The sequence below is a fragment of the Excalfactoria chinensis genome, chromosome 2 (assembly GCF_039878825.1).
Source record: "Excalfactoria chinensis isolate bCotChi1 chromosome 2, bCotChi1.hap2, whole genome shotgun sequence".
NCBI lineage: Eukaryota > Metazoa > Chordata > Aves > Galliformes > Phasianidae > Excalfactoria > Excalfactoria chinensis.
Window position 1 is genome coordinate 99494121 of NC_092826.1, and position 22118 is coordinate 99516238.

Genomic DNA, 22118 nt, shown 5'->3' on the forward strand with positions numbered 1-22118 from the left:
GAGGCCAGTGGGATTTCTGTTCAAGTACTCTTGCACACTAACTCACTAATCATCTTCAACACATCTCTGGGGCCTAAAAGTACTTCAGCAGGGTACTCTGTCATGTGTGAGAATGTCAGGATTACACCTAAAATTGACTCAGTCTCCACTGGTACTTACTTATGAATGAAAACTAGTCCCAGCAGAATAAACAAAAAGCCCAGCAAACTTTCTTCCTCAGAAAATACTAAATGCATAACTTATAATTACCTTACACAAGATTGGCCCCACCTTACGCAGGAACCACAATTTTTTTTCAACACAATGAGTAAAAATTGCTAGGAAGTAGGAATTATTTATTCAATTCTAAGTGACCTTACTTTCACACGGATTGTCATTCAGTTTTAAGAGAGATCAAAAGTGTTTATAGAATAAAGCAGTGTTTGGAAGCTCACCAGTTGTGCTTCATTAATCCTTTCAAGCTATTTAAAGCCCTTGTTTGTTACCTTAACATCTTTCAGATGCACTGGGATTCAGTATCACTTTATTAATCATCACAGTCATATATAAATAATACAATTACATAGCTTAGGATGTGTAGAAGAACTGTTATATCATCCCTGGTTCACAATCTGACAGAAGTGCTTCCAAATTTATCTGCACTGTTAAAACATATGGCACACCACCGAAACAAGAAATCTTAGTGTCAGTCCAGAAAATAAGAACTGTCAGTTTTTGTCGTGTTTGTGTAAAGAAAAGAAAGCACAGGAGGAAAACCCATAAGCACCAATTCTGTAAAGGCACAGTGAAAACCCATGCTCATGAAAGAGTCAGTGCAGCACGGAGGTGATCCTTAGGGGGTGGTTCTTGTGATGTGTTCTGGAGCTTAAAGGAACAGTTTTGAGGTATATCTATCTGGAACTACAAGTGACCAAAAACAATAATAAGGCACAATGGTGAGTGTTCACTTTTATAGTGTACTTTGTGGTGATCTCACTCATCAGGATTCATTCTTTTCCTCCACTTCTAACAACTCATCAAGGAATTCCACAACTTCACCCTAGAAAAAAATTAAGAAATAGGTTAACTGTGTACTCCAAAATGAGTAGAGTTTATCAATAAAACAAACTGTAATAACCGGTGCCACATTAACTGTTTTTAACACTTTCCTATACAGACTAGCACAACAAGCCTATAAAATGCAAATAAATGGCCCATACATATACATGGTATACCACACATGGCTATACCACACATATTCACGTACTTGCAAGGACGTACAGACCTTAAAAAGAAGAAAATGCTGCACTCCACATTAAATCTTGTACTTCTTCAGGTATTTAAATAGACAATGAAATCCTCAAATTTAGAAAGTAGACATATAAATGTTTAAAGCGCCTGTTAATTAGGAAACTGTTGAAATACCATAAAAAAATTGACGCTTCAAAATTCAAAGCAAAAGTGTTTTGTAAACCATACGTGTGACTTCGCATCTGTCTCCTCTAGCAGTTAATGTCCTTTGGTACACCCTTCAAAATACGCTTTCTCCATGTTCACCCATGAATATTCACATTATACTTCAGAGCAGCAAAAATATAAAGAACCACAGATACTAGAATGTTTTCCATATTAGAAACAAATCATTCGCTTTTAAATTCAGATCCATAATATTGTACTTACAACTTCCAACCTTCCAGTACAACGTACCAACGCAACATAACAATCAAACTTACATTCTTTAAACTGCTCTTGGCACAGTCATATATCACAAATTTGTCTTCCTGCAGCCAGGCCAAAGTACTTTGAGATGATACTGTCCCCTCAGCTGGAATTTACTGCCTTGCCAACCAGAGTTGTGTTCAAAGAAAGTCACCCTCGTTTGGATGCTCACTTTCATATTTCCTTCACCCCTCAAATCTAAGTCTTTGTCAACTCAACCAGGTTTCTGGTTAATGGAGGCTGCAAACAGTGATTTGTAACCTTAATTAAATTTTAAGCACGTTTTTATCTTGGAAGGTATTCATTAGGAGGACAACACCTTCAAGATACATGCAGTTTCAGACTCAAAAGTTCACTGTTCTGTTTTGTGATCAGGAAAGAGCGTTCTGTCTGAGGACAGTGAAAATAACAGGAAGAAATAGAGTGTTTTGACGAACAATTGTATTACAGACACAGTGATTAAAAATACTAACATCACATTTTTAAGACCTGTGATTAGCTAGGAGAGAATCAATAAGAACCAAGCAAACAAACAACAACAACAAAAAGAAGTGAGAGGAAATCCAGCTTAAGTAACTGCTGCTTTTGTTCCCCATTTCACAGTTCCATCTTAAAAGACTGTTCTTAAAAGACTGTTGAGTTTTCCCAGCTGTGGTTTTAGAAAATCCTGAAGGATGGCAATTTATTTTTGCTTTGAATTTATTCAAAACATCTAAATTTCCAGTTCAACAAAAACACGAGAAAAAATGCCAGCACTTTCATATTCTCTGCTTGTCTTCCTGCTTGCAGGAAGTCTGGCAACTGGAAAACAGGAATTCAACATTTCTGCACGTTTTCTTTTGTTAGAAATATTTTGATTGCCTAAGGAGCCCAATCACATGAGGAACTTAACACCGCTTCACAAATGCATACGAAGAAAATAGCCACATAGTCCAACAGTCACTAAGGAAACCTTTTAAACAAAGGTCCAGAAGACTTATGGACAGGTTTTCTTGCACAGCTTCTAAAATAGCGGGCATAAACATTCAGGTGCCTCTTGAAGGACTACAGAGATGCAGCCCCCATTAACTATAAACTTTGTTATATGATGAGGAACGCAGGTATCTCCTACAAAGGCTCTCAAAACTAATTCAGACTGATACTCTTACACCTCAGAATCATCATTTAATGAAAGGATAACAGATACTAAAAATGAATTCTCTTTTTAGTCTGCCTGCAAAGACAAATCTCAAAAAGGGTGTAAACATCTGACTGTATGACCTAGAATAAAGTATGAAGACACTGAGATTTCAATACTGTGACTTTAGTAACTCAGACACGTGGGAGCTTAATTTGAGATACTGTCACACTCATCAGTAAGGTGGGATGTTCCAGAAAACACAGGAGCTTGAGTCACCTAGACAAGAGAAGGCTCTGTGGAGACCTTACTGCATTCTTTCAGTGCATAAAGGGAATGTCCAGGAAACATCAGGAGAGACTCTTTAATGGTGTGCGTAGCGGTAAGACAAGGGGAAAGAGTTTTAAATTAAAGAGTAGATTCAGATTAGACATTAGGAATGAATTCTTAACTCAGTGAGTGGTGAGGCACTGGCATGGGCTACCCAGAGAAGCTGTTGAAGCTACATCCCTGCAAGTGTTCACAAGGCCATACTGGATGGAGCTTTGGGCAGCCCGTTCTAGTTGGAGAGGTGTCAGAACTAGGTGGTCTTTAAGATTTTTTCTAATCCAAACCATTCTATGATTCTATCCAGACATCTAATTTTATTTATTTATTTTCTTCAGCATGTTTTCAAACCAAGAAACATGTAAGAGCCCAAAGTCTTAAATGTGAAAGGATGCTGAAAAAAAAAAGCAACAAAACAGTATTTGAAATAAACTTGCCTGAAATGTCCAGAGCCTGAAAGTGATCTTTAAAAGAGGTTCTGATAAGTCCTTTCTGGTCTAATGAGAATTTCTGAGGAGTAAAAGCATTTGAAACAGCTAGAGGATGAAAATAGTTGCTTAAGCAATAAACATCCAGAAAATATGCTGTAATGCAATTTAATAATTGCCTGGATGTTGATTATTTTTAAGAAGCCGAATCATCATAGTTAAAGTCAAAAGGTGTAGTTGAAATATTTTTGCCTGCACTTCACAGTAAGAATGTAAAACATCCAGTCACTGACCATACTGTATTTGGCAACCTGATGAAAAGTGATAATACTACATCAGAAGAGTTTATCACATTGTCACACTAACAGCTGTAACCAGATTCATCACTGTTTTTGTTCCATTAGCACTCCCTTGACACTGCATCAAGCATTTTGCATGCCTGATGTCAGCAAATACTTCCTAGATGTTAATTCAAGGAGAAAAGGTCAATGGTATCGTGGGTTCCAACAGAGAGGGGAAACCAGCAGGGTGAGAGATGTGATGGTCTCCTTCTATTCTGCCCTTGTGAGGCCCCATCTGGAGTACTGTGTCCATGCCTGGGGCCCCCTACACAGAAGTATGTGGAGCTTTAGGAGAGGGTCCAGAGAAGGACCATGAATATGATCCAAGAGCTGGAGCACCTCTCCTTTGAAGACAGAATGAAGGAACTGGGCTTGTTCAGCCTGGATAAGAGAAGACTGTGGGGAGACCTCATTGCAGTATTTAAAGGAAGTTTATAAACATGAGGGAAATCAACTTTTTACAAGGGTGGATAGTGATAGGACAAAGGGGAACAGTGTTAAACTAAAGGAAGGGAGATCTAGATTGGATGTCAGGGATAAGTTCTTTACTGAGAGAATGGTGAGGCGCTAGAACAGGTTGCCCAGAGAGACTGTGGATGCTCATCACTGAAGGTGTTTAATACCAGACTAGAGGGGGATCTGGGTTAGCAGCACTGCCTGTGGCAGAGGGGCTGGAACTTCATAGTCCTTGAGGTCCCTTCCAACCCAAGCCATTCTATGAGTCTATGACTCTAAGAAAAGCCTCCAGCCTACTTGTATCTGATAACTTCATGCTAGCTTTCAGACCTTGAATCAGAAAACGATTCTCAGGTATAATTTAAGCATTCAGTGCAACTTTTTCTTGTTACCTACCTAAATAAGAATCACAACAAATTCCACATTTGAAGATGGATGCAAAACTATAATTCTTCCTGCTGACAGCTACTACAGGGAACACCAGCCACCCAGGTCTAATGCAGGTTATGTAAACATGCTGCTCAGACAGTGCTGATGTAAATCAAGGTTCTGCCCACAGTGTGATGTAGCTGTCTGGCTGATATCTAGTAGGTCAATATGTAAATACTAATTAAGCTTGGGGAAGGGCAAATTTTGCTGCGTACAAGTACTTAGCTGATCATCAGGCAGCTGACATGAGAGCACACATGCAGACTGCTTGGTCCATTCCTGAGAAGCATACCTTAATTGCAAGTTGCCCCGTCGTCCAGTCTCTGTCTTTTGGTTTGATCTGATGACCAAAAGCCGGCCTGCAACTCTGTCAGCACTCCATGAGCTACCAACTTGTATAACAAACTTCTTCCCTCTCTCCATTCAGGGTCTATCAGCAAAGTGGGAATGACAAGAGGAGTGCATGGAAAAAGATAGACAGATATAGCTTGAAATATGGGAGGATATTAAGTAGCAGCAGGGAAATGTTACCAGACAGGTGTGAGTGGTAGGAAGAATCACAGAAGGTGATCAACTGGAGCCTCCAGTTAGCTGTAAGATAAGCAGATTGAGTACCCTTGGCTTAGAGTAACAACTGGACAGACACTCAAACAGAAAGAACAAATTTTGCACTACAGTAATTCAAGGTCTTAGAGGGGGCAAATGAATAGGTGGATAATAATAAATAATGATTTTAAAATAGAATTGTTGGTTAATGCTATATAAGCTAAGCCAGGCTATCAAGGCTGGTACACTAGCTATTCTAAGAAAAGCTAGAGCATTTGAAAAAGTAAGTCCTAAAAAGGAGGAAAAATGCAGAACTTTTCACTTACCACCACAAGTTGAGTGTCCAAGACCAAGGCATGCATTTGGACCAGGGATTGTTACTGACCCTTTCTTAGGCAATATTAAGTGCTGCACTCACATACAAAAAACAACCTTTTAGAAGAAACATCTGCATTTTGGAGATTACTTTCCAGCTATTAAAATAAACAGCAAAGACAAAAAGCTCCCAATACATGGCTTAGTTGTAGTTCAATTGAGACTGGTGGTCAAGCACCAACTTTCCTTTTGCCAGCTGCATTTAAAAATAGAAGCAACCAGTTGTTGTACCAGCGTCTGTACTGATCACTGACAGGCCCAGATGCTTTGCTTTTGGTTGCTAAGACTAAGTAAGCCTTGCTTTCTGCATAGCAAATATTAATCATTCATAGGTCCTTGCCTCTAACTGCAATCTGTTCTGTCCTTTCTCAGCGTGGACTGGAAAAGTTCTGGGAAAAACAGCTTTCATTTGACAATGCACACTTTCCGTGCAGATTAGCCGATGGCATTTTGTACAGGGATTCCATATGCAGTACAGTGCAATAGCCTGTCACTCAGGGAAGTAACAAATATTAGCTTAATAATTTCCTAGAATGAATTAAAATGTACAGAAAAATACTGTTGTGGACATAAACTCGTGCCTGACTGAGATCAGTGAATGAGTAAGGAAAAGCCTGCATTCTCACTAATCTAAGAAACTCAGACTTAAGAGACAATGCAAAGAGAAAGAAGAACTGCCCAGATCTTTGTTTCCTTATTATCTATCCCACAAAACGTAGGTGGCTATGCTTTGGTAGTGGGAAAGTGTCAGGGGTGGCCTCTGTGACTAGAGGCCAGGGGCTGCCCTGGAAGTCCTAAGGTATCCTAAAACTCCCTACCTAATTTGAGTAATTAGTGAGAACAGCAGCACAGTTAGACTCACAAAAGAACAGCGGATTTTGTCCATTTTTCTCAAGTTTTCAAGGACTAATAACCATTTTGCATGGGATAAGACAGAGGTTTGACATGGTAGACTGTGGAAGATGTGCTTTGCAGGCCTGAGAGAGAGAGACTGCAAACTTGTAGCATGCAGCCAACCAACTTGTGGTATTTTGGGGAGAGCATTATTTCAGGATAACAGTAATGCATGTGTCAATAAGTGGCTCAGCCATGGTGCCCAAAAGGTTTATTCAGCCTTCAATCAAGAAGTTCCTTGATCTAACGTTCAGTTAAAATATGAGAATTTGGTGTAACCACCTTCCAGGTTCTCTATGAACACTGGAGGCCAGACTTGACATTCCTTGCATTCTAGCAGGAAAAAAACCTCCTCAATTATTTGCGCAGAAAAATAATTTGGCTCCTCACTTGTTTATATTTCAGATGTTCAGTCAACAGTATGACCCACTGTCATCTGCTTTTAGCGATTCTTCTTTTAATTTTAAAAGAGCTTAGTTATTCCCTATATCCAGCTTAACTGCTTTTTTCAAATATTTTTCCATTTTGTTTATTTAATTGCATATTCTGAACATAAATTGTTCTCTCTCCGTATACTGTAGGAGACTGTAGTACTCTGCACTGATTACAATATTTTACAGTAATCTAATAAGTGTGCTTTCCTCTTAACATTTTTGTAATGCCTATAAAACATGAGTCAATTCAATTTCAAAGCAACGACAAAACACTGCTCCCCCTGCACTGAAAACAGAAGTCTTCTAGTGGCTTTGTTTCTAAACTCTGCTTATGCTGTTTTTGCCACTTTCTGATGTACACAGAGCCTTAAGGAAATTGGTGTAGGTAAAAGTTCTTCTTAACTTCTTATCTAATCCCACCACTTAAGCCCTACTATGCTTCCCACTGTAGGTGGCTTAAATGGAAGGAGAAACAACTTAGACTACACTGTAAGTTCAATGGTAAAATAGCAAGAGAGAAAAGATACTTCTGAAGAGAGACAGATATATAGGCAGGATCTCCAGTAAGGAACAATGATGAAAAATAACCTTTTTCTTTTCTTTAAAAAAGCTGCTATTATACAGGGACCATAACAATGTCAGTTAACTACAACTTCTCTCTTAAACAGCTGCCACCAGCTTTAATCAGTGGAGCCATGCTGTTGTGGCTGTGTAGGTCTGAGGTCAGGGTAGGGTTTATATGTCTGCATTTACAACTTGCTGTTATGAACACACTGTATAAATCATTTGAAAGTATGTAAAATGTGAATTAATAAAGCCAAGAATATATTGTTAGTGATTTCTGAACAGAAAAACAGGCTGAATTCAGATTACAATGTAGTCCACTGGGCTCTCCTGCCTTGATGCTATTCCATATCTTTCCACCACTCATTAGTTCAACATTCAATCTCTTTTTCATCATACCTAGGCATGGGGCAACTAAGTCTCAAATGTTGTACAAATGGAAGGGGACACGATTGACAATGAAGAGCAGCATGGCAAAAAGAAAGAAAAAAAAACAACCAATGGACCAAGGCTGCCAACAGTTTTTCACCTATTGATTAAGTACTGAAAGAAAAATGACACTATTGGATCATCTCACAGAATCACAGAATGACCCAGGTTGGAAGGGACCTCAAGGATCATGAAGTTCCAACCCACCTGCCTGGCAGGGCCACCAAACTTCCACATTTACTAGATCAGGTAGTCCATCTCAGCCAAATACTTGTGGTTCCCATGTAATTCTGAATAGCTAAGTAGCTAACACCAAAAAAAAAGAGTCCTCAAGAACACTGAATTTATGCACCAGAAACTTGTCTCCGGTAATTAGTGTAGTGTCAAAGTTACATTTGCACTAGCTGAATAGCTGGCTTTTAATGGCATTTCATTTTGTTATTTAAATTTGTGCAGTACTGGGAGTTAAAACTATTAGAGCTTTTATGTGCTACACAGCTGAAAAGAAATCAAGAAGCTTGATTATCCACGGGCAACTAAGATGACAACGCTGTGTAATGCTCTGTTAGCTACACTGTGGAAAAGTCTTTAAGGATACTTAATAATTACTTTTAAGAAAAAGTTATTTGTAGCAAGTTGGTGCTAATATTCTCTGTCACCTCTACTGTGTTAAACGTTTGAACTAAAGTTTTTCATTTCCTCGAGGAAAAACGTTAACAAAGTAACGTGAACAGGACAGTATTTCTTGTACCATATGCAAAAATCATTACTATGTGTTCCAGCCTCTGCCATTACTGCAATGTATTATTGGAAGAAGCCACAAGTTCTCTCTTGCTTTGCTAATGGGATTTTAAAAGGCCCATGGATGATCTGGAATATAGGAGCACTGTAAAGTTTGAAAAAAGCAAGATTCTCCTTTTGAGAATAAAGACATACATGAAGAGATCCTTTAGCTTCACTCAAAGAAAGAGAATGTTTGTTTTCCCTTAGATTATTTTATAGGTTCGTTGGCTTACCAGCAACATAGAGCCCACAGAAAGCAAAGATGGAGCACAAAAACTCACAAAAGGCATGGTCTGTGGATCAAGTGGTTTCAACGAACTGTGTGTACTAGAAAGAGAGGTTGCCTCCCTCAACAATTTTTAATAAAGCTTTTACTGTAACATTTTATCTGAGTTTTTCATCAGTTTTCCGCATTCCCATCAAATAAACTTTTCTATCTGTGCCAGGAGAAATATTAAAAAATATTCCATTTATAATACCATGTCCTGCACATACAGCAAAAACTACAAGGCAGCGATTTTATCTCTGTGCTATTCCTGCTCTGTCTGGACTCCCTGGAAGACTCCTGCAGCCAAGAAGAAGCTCTGGTAGCCAGGGATTTATGAGTTCACTACCAAAATGCAGAGCCAAGCCAGAGGCATGGACAGCCTCCATCTCTCCATCTCTCCTAGGTTCTTCAGTCCTATTAAGGGAAAGCACAGAAGCCCTTTTGCTTTTCCCCAGGAAATGAGAATGACAATTTTTCTAATATGAAGAGTGTGAGGTAGGGATGTAGGTGGCATGGCCAGGCCCAGTAATTTTGGTTGTTTAACCCAAATATAGCCCACATAAAGACACTTCCTTGACACTTCCACAGAAGTTTAATTGATGTTTCCACTGTTCAGCCCTTCTGTAGACTGCAAGGTCATTTATCACTGCACCCATGAAATGGGCTACAGGAACTAATGCCAACTAACGAATGTTGTGGTTTTTTTTCCCCCGTATGAAATGCTTGAGATTGAAGACTGTGTTTATAATTCCTTCTAACAACACATAGGGAAAGTCTTCAAAATAGACTGTATTCCTCCTTCCTTAATTACTCATCCCTTTGTTTTGGAGCAACAGATGTGAAAGAAGGAAAAAATTACAAGTGAAGTTTATGTCTAACATAAGACAACATAATGGACAAAGCAGAGTGTTTGCCCAAATCAAAAAGGGAACATAAAAAAGCACACAAGAATTTACACACCCTGACTGGAAAATCATATAGACTAATTCTCATCTAAGCTTAACCTTATAATGAGAATATTAAACTGTCCTTCAGAGACATTTATTACAATGGAAAGATTTAGCAGTCTTCCTATTGTCTAGTAACCTTGTAATGGAATTCTAAGTAGAGACGTGTTTTCAGGTCACCAGCATACTGAAGGCAGTACAGACATATTATTACTTATCCCCAGTGAAATATAAATATTATCTCTACCTACGTGCTAGATAAAATACAAAGTGAAAATGCGGTAAAATTTTATAACATAAACCATTTCTTTTCTTTCTAGTTATAATAAAAAAACGCGGTAGTACTATTCACCTCAAGTATACTGCCCCATGCCATGACTGCATACTGTGCTTTGATAGTGCCAGCAATGAAGTATTTCATCATTTGAAGATTTTTTTTAAATCTTTAAGATGAAAAGTACCGAAAACAAAATGCAACTCAAACCCTCGTAACATACCTGAACTGTGGCAGACAAAGAAATGATCTTTCAACAGTTTAACTACTTTTCCCACACAAGAAAACCACTTTACAAATTTCAAGCCTAATATTAGTCATTATATGTTACTTGGCTATGAATTCTAACCATTACAGATGCTAGACTGGGTGACTAAAATGTTACCGTGCAGAAGAAAGCAAGTGGTTAATGGGACTTACCTTGGGTAAAATTATAGTTTAGGTAGGGACTCCTGGACAAAATTAAGAGGGTTTTAAAATGTGACTTAAACAATGTTTCAGGAAGAAAAGGAAAAGTATTTGGTTTAAATATATATACAACTTCTCTGCCCCCTGGTGTTACAGCTTGCAAAATTAATTTTCTTTTGGGGGCTGGGTGCATTATACCTACCCCTGTTTTAAAATGCGATGTGAGTGGTCTATTGCTCTTTGGGTTTGTTTCCTGTATTCCATTTACAAAAACAAAATTTAAGGTAAAGCGGTCACAATTATCAGAACATTTCTCCACAGTACAGAAATCCTGTGTTTCTAATTACTTAACATTGTAATGTGTGTTTTTCAGGTTTGGTTTTTTCAAACCATGATTTTCTACCTAGAAAACTCACCTCATCATCGTCCATTAGATGTTCCTTTGCAAATTCATACATTTCCAACTGAAGCGTGGTTATGTTGTGATATCGAACTGCATCCTATAGAAAATAAAAATTTAAATTGCTATGTTACTTGAGGGTGGTAAGACAGAGGAATGTCATCACATGTCACCCAAAACTATTCAAGTGAAGCTAGACCCACATTTAACAGAATGTAGGTCTCAGAGGGTTTAAAATGTTTGAGAAAGGAAACAGCAGAACAGCATACAGCATATCCAATGTCTTCTGTGGATCCTACTAAGCGTAAGCTCCATCAGTGTGAGAAGAACAAAGCACTCTCCTATTTCTCATGTTTCAAAGCACTGGCGAGTCTGAGGATAAGGAATGAGACTGCCAGAGCCAAGCAGCAAGCAGCCTGTGCCTGCATTCCAGTGGGCTTTGGATATGAGAAATCTTCCATCTCCCCATGTGCTGGCATAAGGCGGCAGGCAGTTCTGGGAAAAAGAGACACTGAGGTATTTTGCATTGTAATGACTCACCAACCCAGCCCGTCTAGGAGTGGGAAATTCTGTATGGTCATCTACCAACCTGTCCCTCAGTTCCCTGCGTGTTTGCCTGGACAGCACAGGGTAGCTGTCACTCTCAGAACTGTGAATACCACCAGTAATATACTTTGACTATTCCATTGAATTCTTTTCAGTGAGGAAAACAGGAGATTTCCCTTTCTATCTAAAGCTTAAAGTTAAATGCTGCTGTCACTCTGGTACCACTTTGTGAAAATAAACCAGAGACATTATGGTTTTCATAGCAAGTGATTGGGACAGAAAGCAGCTTCTTTTTATAGCAAGACAGATCAAAGTACAAGAAAATACAGCTATATACATTTGATATTTAATATTTAAAAATTAAATTATCTGTAGCCCCAACTCCTGAGAAGTTATCAATGAAACATTCACAGTTAATGTGTAGGGCCCTTGTTCTGTCCTTTCTGCACATGGATGCCAAATCTGTTTGTGGTCTGTAGTTTTAAACTGCTGCTACCCCTCACTCCCACCAACGTCAAATATTGTCTCCAGCATGGTTACAAAGCACAGTTTTGTTCCCAACAACAGCAGCAGAAGAATGGTCTCTTTCCTGCACGAACTCAGACTCACAGCTGCTGCCTGAAAGAAGCAAATGCATCTTCTCTGTATTCTGTCTCTGCAGGCCTTAAGGACAGCCTTGGTTTCCACCACGTGAATAAGGTGTGCTGCACATAACCTGAGAGCTGCTCACAAACAAAAAATGCGTAACAGATGGAGTGGTATTTTTTACTTAAGCTGACTGGCCCGAGGGGAAGGAAAGCATTATCAAATTATTTCATTCATTATTATATTCATTATCCAATTATTATAAGTATGAACTGCTCTGCAGTGTTGCTATGGATAAAGCAAGTCACCTAAGCACTGCACAGATATATTGAACTTAATGCCACTCTAAGAACTGAGGGATGTGCCTTTGGGCCAGCACTGGTCTCAGTGACTGAGGTGTCTGAAGAAGCAACATGGGAAGGACAACTTGAACATCAGCCTGAGGGGTGCCTGCTGTTGATTCAGCTGGGATAACTTAAATGACACTTACATGGGGAAGTCACGCCCTAAGAAAAAGAAAAGGCACTAAATTTGTGGAACATGCATTGCTAATGACTAATTACTTGTACAGTGTATACCACTGATGCTTAAGGAGTCACACAAGTGCCATAAAGCAGCTAATTCAGCTGCATGACATAAATCCTGGTACCGAGAAAATCGGACTTGATCGTCACATTCCAGGCTGCTGGACTACAAGATGTCTTCAAATGTTAACAGAGAACCCTGGACTTGGAAATTTAAAAACAGTGGAGAAATCCATTTTTAGAGTTATTTTTCAAAGCCAGAGCATAATCACTGAACGTTTGTATTGATCTGTATTCACTTACCGATCTGGGCTGAAAATCCTCTTCTTGAAGTCCCCATTTGTCTTTGTGATACTGATAATAGACCATGTTCTGTTTCATTACTTCATCTTTCTGGTCGAATAGAAGGTAACTAGCAGCACAAGAGGCTGCATTCTTCATGTCATTCACTGATTAATAAACAAAGAAACAAATCCACACAAGGTCAATAAACAAAATCTATTGCCACCTTTCCACCATCTGCATTAAACATACATTAAAAAAACAACGTTTCCAAGGAAGAATATGCTATTTTGGTGTTCTGAAACAGGTAAGGTCGTGATTCAGAAACTGAGACTTACCTAACACAAACTTATGGCTAAAAGAGTCAGGTCATGAACAAGAGCAATACAAGTTACTTGGCTTCCCTAAGAACTACCTTCTTCTTTGCAGGGAAAATGGGGATAACTCACCATCAACACAGAAGATGATAGTTTTCCTATGACATCATTTTCTCATGGTGGTTTTCTAGGATAATTCTAACCAAATGTCTCTCCCAGCTACAGAATCAGTGAGGCATCAACCCACAACTTGGGGATGCTTAATGTGGCTTTTGTTATAAAACAAAAAAAAAAATTTTAAAAACCCATCCACTTCATTTTACTTGATTTGATGAAGATGGAAGAGTCAATATGTACAGGCAAAAAACATACACAAAAGTCACTAATGGCTTAGCTGTATATGGCTGCCTATGCCTTTTCTTTGGTGTTGGAGCCTGAAAGAGCAGCACTAAGGGTTAAATAAGCTCTTAACAGTACAGGAAGCTCCTCAAGAAGCCACAACATTCACTGAATGACTTATCTATCAAAATGTGTAAGCACTGAGCATCAGAACACTATAATTTCTGCTTGTTCTGTGGTCCTCCTTTTCTTTAAAATGTACATAGCCTCATGTGATCTATTCTAATGGGACTATGAGTAAACCACTAGGAAAAAGAGGATAGTATGGAATACTCAGCAGGTTTGCTTCTGGAAGAAATTCTGAATAATAAATTGAGAATTTAGTATTCATTCAGTAGGTACTGTTATGTTAAATGTGTTGCCTTAAGGTCATAATCTTTCTTCTCTATTAATGAATAAGTAAGAAATATAAGAATACAGTTCTTGTTATTAGTATGCATTCAGCTGCTTAGCCATATGGGTCCAAAAGCTTGGTCACCTCTTCTCAATTTGTACATAGGTGTGTAGAATGCATCAGTGCCACTGCATGTGTTCTAGTGTATAGGAAGTGGCTGACACTATTCACCTATGAGTCACTTCATTGTATTACATATTTTATCATAAAATACATACGATGAACACATAATCTTTATATGAAATTCTGAAAAGTGCAAGTAAATTGTGCTGGCTGGTATTGTATAGAATGAGGGGTGGTGATGTGTCAGATCACGCTTGCTCTGTAACTGTCACAATTTTCCAGCACTCAAGTGGAGATAAGTTACTAGCAATAGTATCTTAAAACAAAGGGGCTTGCCTGGGCAGAATTCAACCTCTATGTTTAGAAATTCACTTTGTTATGAACAATTTTATGAGATAGGGATCCATCATGTTCATCTCCTGTGTCTACAGTTATATACTGAGAAAAAGATAGGGAACATCTCAGACTTACAGCCCCTGCACGGGCAAAAATGCAGTTTCTGAAGGTCACTATTTATTTCCAGTGTGGAAAAACGCAAGGAATGGAAACACTCCCACATCACCCCAATTTTATTTAAGTCCATTAAATCACTACTTACATTTATAATACGCGAATTGTAAGTAATGGTACATGGTGGCCACAAATTTCTCAACAACAAAGCCTCCTATAATGGGTGTCAGATTACTTTCACACTGCACTTTGCATGCAAGGACTTCAATATAATGATCTAGAAGGAAGAAAACAGTAACACAGGATATAAGCAGAACGCACTGTTATAACCCTTCCCAGTAGCTACCCATCAAAATTTGGCCTTGTAATGTTTAAGTCCTGTGCATCTGGAGCTTGCTGCTTGGAATTACTGAAGTACATCTCCAGTGCTGGCACTCAGCCCCTCTGGTAGAATCAGTAGCATCAAGGTTTCGAGGATATTAAAGCTACAATTCCAGAGAACTGAGCAGTTAGGTTTCACTGACACCTACAGGCAGTCTGTGGTGGTAGTTTTTATACAAAGCATCATGGAGGACAGAGTTATATCCAAACTGTGAAATGAGCAATGGTATTTCTGAAAGTCTTTGTAATTAAATTGAATTATTGCATAGTTAAGGTCTACCTTAGCACAGTGGTATCACAGAGAAAGGCATTGGGCAATTGCAAAATAAATCTCTAGAGATGGCTGCATTTTATGCCAGGTGTTTGGATGTTCTAAAAGACATGATGTACTATCCTAGTCTAAAAAACACAGATATGTTGCACACTACAAAAAAACTTTAATCCAAAAAAGGTTTAAGTTCACACACTTTCCCAGTCTGAAAAACTAGGTACAATGGGGTGGGACTAGAAATGATTTTTTCTTCAAGAAAATATGTTCCAAGAAAGTCTTCCATCAAAGAATTCCAAGCCTTTTCAGGACATGCGTACAGTATTTGAAATGTACTGTCCACACCTGGGATGATATCATGTCGTACTTCTAGCCTTCTGTCTCACCACTACGGCTGGAACAGTCTTTTCCTTCCATGGAGAAAGAGGATTGACAGCAAGTACTAGTCATAAATGAGCACTGACAGAGTGAATGAGTTACAGCCCATGGGGGCTCTGGCTCATTGGGGAAGAAAGCGGTGTTTCATGGTTTACTGTCTATTAATTTTCCTCCACTCCTTATCTACTATTCTAGGCACTTGCCACCTTTGCTGAAGTAAGGCTTGAGGAAGAGTCAGCAGTAGCTATTCCATAACAACAGTACAGGTAGATATTAATTCACTACTGTGAGATACTGCGGAGCTGCCCTTTCTTTAAATTTCTTTACAAAACATGCAGGCATTCTCCACACATACACTGTCAGCAGCACTCAGCTCAGTGCACTGGAGAAATGGCTTCTTTCACTACGGAAGAGCATGAGAAATATACACGTGCCATTCTGACATTCAAAAGAGGTGGCACCGCTTTTTCATTGAAATATAATGTTTTTTTAAGCTATACACTTAAGAAATCTCATTTGCTAGAAAACTTTCCTTCTACTGAAGGAAAGATGAAAAATAACTAATAGAAGCTTGATGCGTATTTCTTTTTTCATAAATACGACAACAGTGTCTCAACTCAAACCACAGAGCAGATTTTGAAGGCAGACTAATTGCTGAGCATCAAAGACAGATAAATTGATACTGAAAATATAGTCAAGAGGTCTGCCTGGTTAACAGTTGCTAGCTGGATGGAATAGTTATTATTTACATGTGTGTGTTATCCTGACACTCTTGATTTGCAAGTAAACGTAAGAACTCTGTTTCAATTTTCTGGCAACACTTGCTCATGTTACTAAGCAGAAAAGTAAACCAGAATTCAAGCACTTTTCAGTGAATCTAATGAACTCATATTGGCTCAAACTAAACAGGGGACACCATGAGCAATTCCCATTGCAAACTACGGAAGGAGGACTTAAGTAGCTGATTCTATAGATGAAACAGAATATACTTTCAAGACTTCTTTCTTGACTGTTTCCTAAGTACTCACCTGCAATGGAGAGATAGAAGTCTTTAAAATCTTTAATTTCTCGGGAGCCTTCACAGGCTGCTATGCAGTCATCGTAGGCTTTGAAGAAATCAGGAAGAGCCAGTTCCATGTCTGAGATGGATGTTCTCCAGTTGTCACCATTGTATGCTCTCACAGCCCTGACAAAGAGATTCTGAAAAATCGGCAGGAATGAACTACCAGTAAGAGGCCTGTGGAAAGCTGTAGGTAAATTTAAATACAGTAAGTACTGTCTCAGCAATTCTGAATTACCAGGTAAGCTGCTGTCCAGTTAGTATAAATCAGATGATGAACAGATTTTATCAGATATTTCCTACATAGTTGAGTACGTAGCTCCATTTCAGATAAACCAGAAAGCCTGCTGGAAAAAGGTAGTGTGATTCCAAAGACCATATTTTGAGATAGAGATTTTCGGTAGGGTCTTAACACCAAAAAACAATTTTAAGCTGTACCTCTACAGTACTCACAGCATTTGAATAACTCCATGTACTTGCTTACTTCTGTTAACTATCTGCACGTAGTAGCTTTCAAGTACACCACGTCATTTGCTTTGACTTATGGAACAGTGAAAAGCAAATGATGTGAGAATTATTGCAGGCATTAAAAAAGAGGAACAGAGATGTCTAAGGTAGATAATAAGATGAAAAAGAGAGGTAGGAGCTGAGAACATCTAAGTAAATGAGATCTTCAAATCTCACACAGTAACACAATGGTTCCAAAACACTGTATTGGGAATAAACACACCTCGTAAGGCTTTGTCTCCAAGTCTTTAATGTGCTCCTCAGCATCAGGTATGCTCTTATAGTAGGCCATATTTCTTTGCATCATTTCATCATCTGGATGCTTCAGAAGAAATGTGTGAGCTGCTGCAATAGCTTTTGGAAGGTTGTTAGCCTAAACATGGAAATGGGGGAGAGAAGGGAGAGGGAAAAAAAGGTTAATTGGGAAAAAAATATCAGACTCCTGCACAATCTGCATTTCTAAGCTTACCACTGCTAAAACCACATTCTCAGCAGACACAATGCTACAGCGAAACTGATACAATCCTGCTCAGTTTTACTACTAGATTCACCACTATGAACATTTCATTTTTTTTTTAAGTCTGTTGTTGTTGAAAATAGCATAAATGATTGCAAGTCAAAAAGAACACTTTTTGCCCTTCTCACTCCTCTGTTCATAAAGCTGACAAAGCATAAAATTATACTGTTACTCATGTGCAGGATTAATCACACAACAATTACTGATGCCCAGCTATGGATACTGAGCGGGAATCATCACTGACCCCCTCCCCGTGGTGTTTATGTAGCATATTTGCATATTAGCAGCATGGAAAACAATGCTACGATAATATACTACCCTGGTGGTGTTACAAAGTTAGAGTAAACAGAAGGTACTTGTTCAATAACTGTTCTAATATACTACATGATTTTTGTACCAAATCTTAAACTAAGTTTAACCCCTGTATCAGAAGTATATCTTACTCATATACATATTTACATCTACATTTCTATGATTATTTTTATTTTACATGTATGATATTTTATATATATCACATATATACCTATTTATATAGAGTGCAACAGTGAAAGTAAAAGCCCTAAGTACTTCTGAAATGTTAAGCACTTCTCTCTTGTAAGCCAAGATCCAGATCAGTCCATCCAGCTCACTGATGCGTAGGTGTTATTGAGTTCCATTAAACATCTGAAATAACTTATGGCAGTGCACATATAAAACCACGAGCAAGAATCACAAGCATGTATGCACACACACTCATCCATTTGCATCCATAAAAGGCAGCCTTTCATTTCAGAGGCAACCTGAGAGTCTATCACACCAAAAGAAACACTTCGACCCTAAGACGAGCTCTCACTGCTGTGCTGCTCTAAGTGCCAATGCAATGGGATCATGCCAGCTGCATTTCCTGCCGTCCCTAAATGTACTTCCAGCCAGCCCACACGCTGCTGAATGCAGAGGGAAAGCACTTCCGTCAAACGCCTGAGTTCTCCCGTGCTTAATGCTTTAACCCTATTTGCTGGGAAGCTGGCAAATCCCTCGGTTTTGCTTGGTATGGAATTTATTCTTGATTGTAACTTTCATGCTAAAAAAAGTGAGTGAGAAGAAAGAAAGTTGTGTAGAAACACATTCCTATGTAAACTGAGTGGCTACCAGGCAGCTCCCTCCAGAGGAGCAAACAGCAGCATGGGAACATCTGCTCCTGGGATCGTCTAAGACGTGGCAAAATTTCACTCTTGAACCCACCTGAATAAATACGTGGTCACTCTAAAAAAATCCACAGTGTTCCCTTATGCCTTCTTTCTGTATTATATGTGATATTACGGAAGGAGAAGGAAAAAAAGTGACACACTCTTTTGCTGAAAACCACCAGCCAGGAAAAAGTCATTTGTGTGCAGAAGTTTATACTTTAAGAAGGCCCATTCAGAGCTCTGCAAGTGAGGGATAAAAGCTCAAAGCTGGACTACAGTATAATAACAAAGACAATATAAACAACAGCACTGACCAGAGAAACACCAAACTACAGTTCACAAACCTACTGCAAATGGGCCTGGAAAACAGCTTAAAGGCATATTCACATTAAAATCATTCACATATCAGAAACAATACATAGGAATGACTTTTGCTCCAGAATCGTTCCTGATGTGGTACAATCATAGCCATCTTTGCATGTATCACAGGGGGAACAAATACAGAGAGTCAATAAATAGAAACATCTGTGGTGATGTCATTTTGGTATTTGTATATGGCTGCAAGAGTAAGAAGTGCCTGCCATTGAAAAGAAATGTCTTACTTATTTGGTACCTTCTACTCTCCACAAGAAGAAACTAAAACGTACTAAGGCAAGTTCTTCTGTACAGCCCTTGGGGTGGCTTTAAACACTCAGAACTACACTGGTGTGATATAGAATGCGTGGATACTGCTCATTGGTGTTCTATGAGAACATGTTTCCCTGGTTTGGTTTATGCAACTTGTGAAAATAATTCTAAATTTCCACATGGAAAAGACATTCCTACTAATATGACATAGGAACAGTTACTAAGATATGTATGTTTAAGCAGCAGTTGCAGAAGGAATGCACAAGCATAGTCCTGGGTTACACCAGGACTAAATCCCTTAAAGAAACGACTACCCATACAAACAAAAGAGGTCAGCTTGTTTTCTTTCCGCAAAGACACTGCATTTATTTGGAATGCAAGTGACTGCAAATCTGAGGGAATGGAATGATGACCCTGGTTTAGAGAACAAAAAATGAAGATGTGGAGTGGGAAAATTGTGCAACAGATCCTGGTCAGGAGGATGACAAGAAGCTAGAGGAACAAGAGCGAATATGGTGGAAGTGGTGTTCCCAGTCCTGGGTGGCCCAAGAGCAAAAGGCAAATATCATTCCAGGGCTGGCATTAGCGCTACACTCCATCAGCCAGTTCTGTAAAATCTATAGAATCATTAATGTTGGAAAAGATCTCTACCATCATCTAGTCCAACCATCAGCCCATCACCACCATGACTGATAACCATGGCCCTCACTGACACATCCACACCGTTCTTCAACATCTCCAGGGATGGTGACTCCATCACCTCCCTGTGCAGTCTTTCCAAGTACCTCAACACCACTTCTGAGAAGAAATGTTTCCTAAGATCCAGCTTCAACCTCCCCTGCCATGACCTGACGCCATTCTCTCCCATCCTATCACTGGTACCTGGGAGAAGAGGCTGACCCCCACCTCAACACAACATGCTTTCAGATGGTTGTAGACACCAATAAGGTCTCCTCTGAGCCAACTCATCTTCAGACTGAACAATTCCAGTTCCCTCAGATGCTTCTCATAAGGCTTGTGCTCCAGACATTTCAGCAGTTTTGCTTTGTGCCTTCCTGTGGATGTAACAACGCCAAAGCGGTGCAGACACCATGCAAGCTGCATGCTGGGGGCTGTTGTGCTTGTAAGAATGAGACCGGTAAGCAATGAGTGAGGAAGATGAACATGCTGGAGGGGAGGAAGCAGAGATGAGTGCTTGCAATAGCACAGTGGAGACTGAAAGGGTCTGAGGTAGTTTTTAAACTAAGTTAGAAGAAAGTAATGCAGGTGGGAAGATAGGATGGCTGGGGGTAGGAACAGCATGGCATTGGGATAAGGAGGCAAGAGTCCAGTGGCCACTTCTTGAGAACTGGAAGCTAATGCAGGGCTGTGCTGGATGAGTTATGAGGAAGGAGCCAGGCAGCACTAGGTGGGCAAGCAGGCTCGTGTGACAGCGGTGACAGGAGGCAGGTGTGAGGAGGCCGGGTAGGGACAGGGACTGGCCTCACCTTGAAGTAGGCGAACTGCAGGTACTTGTAGGGCTCTCGGCGCTGGAACTCCTCGAGCAGCTCGCGGCCGGGCTGGGCCTGGCGGAAGGCGGGCAGCCCCTGCTTGCAGCGCCTGAGGCACTGCGCCCGCCGCAGCACCCCGGCCAGCAGGGTCAGCTCGGCCAGCTCCCCATCGGCGAGCGGCGGGGCGGCGGGCGACCCGGCGGAGCTGCAGTTGTGGTGGCAGAAGGCCTCGCTGTCTCGCAGCAGGCGATACAGCCGCATGCTCACCTCCAGGTAGCTGACGCTTTCGGGCCAGTTCTCCGTGCTGTACTGGTCCAGGCCGTAGCGGTAGGCGGATTCCAGCGGCATCAGCTCGTCCCGCGGGAAGCTGCGGAAGCTGTACCGCTCGTACTGCGCGCCCGCCGTCGCCAGAAGCGCCGCTAGCAGCGCCCGCCACATCGCTGCGCCTCGGGCCCGGCCGGCACCACGTCGCCGCGGCGGGGAGAGACAGAGGGGAGCGACGGGACCGGGCGGGGCGGGACGGGGGCGGGGGGCTGCGCGGCCGGGCGGGACCGCTTGTGGGAGGGAGGAACGGATCCCGATCGCGGAAGCTAAGTAGGGGTAGACCCGGTTAGCACATGGATGGGAAGCTGTTAGGAATCTGAGGCAGCTTGCCTGAGGACTTTTCTGTTTTCCCTCATTTAAAATTAGAAATGATATAGAAATGATATTAGAATTATGATATATGATATTAGAAATGATTAGAAATAATATCGTCGAGTCCAACCATCAACCCACCACCACCATGACCACTGTGTCCTTGAGTGCCACATCCACATGCTTCTTGAAGACCTCTAGGGACAGTAACTCCTTCCACCTCCTTGGGCACCCTGTCCCAGCGCCTCACTGCTCTTTCGGAGATTTTATCCTAATATCCAACGCAAATTAATCCTAATATCCTGGTTCAAATTAAGGCCATTCCCTCTTGTCCATCTCTCACACCGGAATTCAGGGACATCCATATAAATTTTGACATACAGTGTGGAAATTGGCTGCATGGTGCCAAC

The 22118-nt window shown here is 40.3% G+C and overlaps 1 protein-coding gene across 1 annotated transcript; it reads right to left on the reverse strand.

Annotated features, from left to right (window-relative positions):
• Positions 1–310: 310 nt before the first annotated feature.
• CRTAP (cartilage associated protein) lies at positions 311–21590 on the reverse strand. Its single transcript, XM_072329063.1, has 7 exons — positions 21070–21590; positions 17496–17645; positions 16734–16905; positions 14827–14955; positions 13077–13222; positions 11135–11218; positions 311–1039 (listed from the first exon to the last, which is right to left on the reverse strand). The coding sequence occupies exons 1-7, from the start codon at positions 21508–21510 to the stop codon at positions 980–982; spliced, it is 1182 nt and encodes a 393-aa protein (XP_072185164.1). The 5' UTR covers positions 21511–21590; the 3' UTR covers positions 311–979.
• Between the last annotated feature and the right edge of the window lie 528 nt (positions 21591–22118).

Coding starts and splice junctions, on each gene's coding strand:
- CRTAP (XM_072329063.1), bottom strand. CDS start 21,510: ATGTGGCGGGCGCTGCTAGCGGCGCTTCTGGCGACGGCGGGCGCGCAG. Junction 16,906..17,495: donor TGGAGACAAAGCCTTACGAG/GTGTGTTTATTC, acceptor CCGATTTTTCAG/AATCTCTTTGTCAGGGCTGT. Junction 14,956..16,733: donor CTTCTATCTCTCCATTGCAG/GTGAGTACTTAG, acceptor TCTTCCTTCTAG/ATCATTATATTGAAGTCCTT.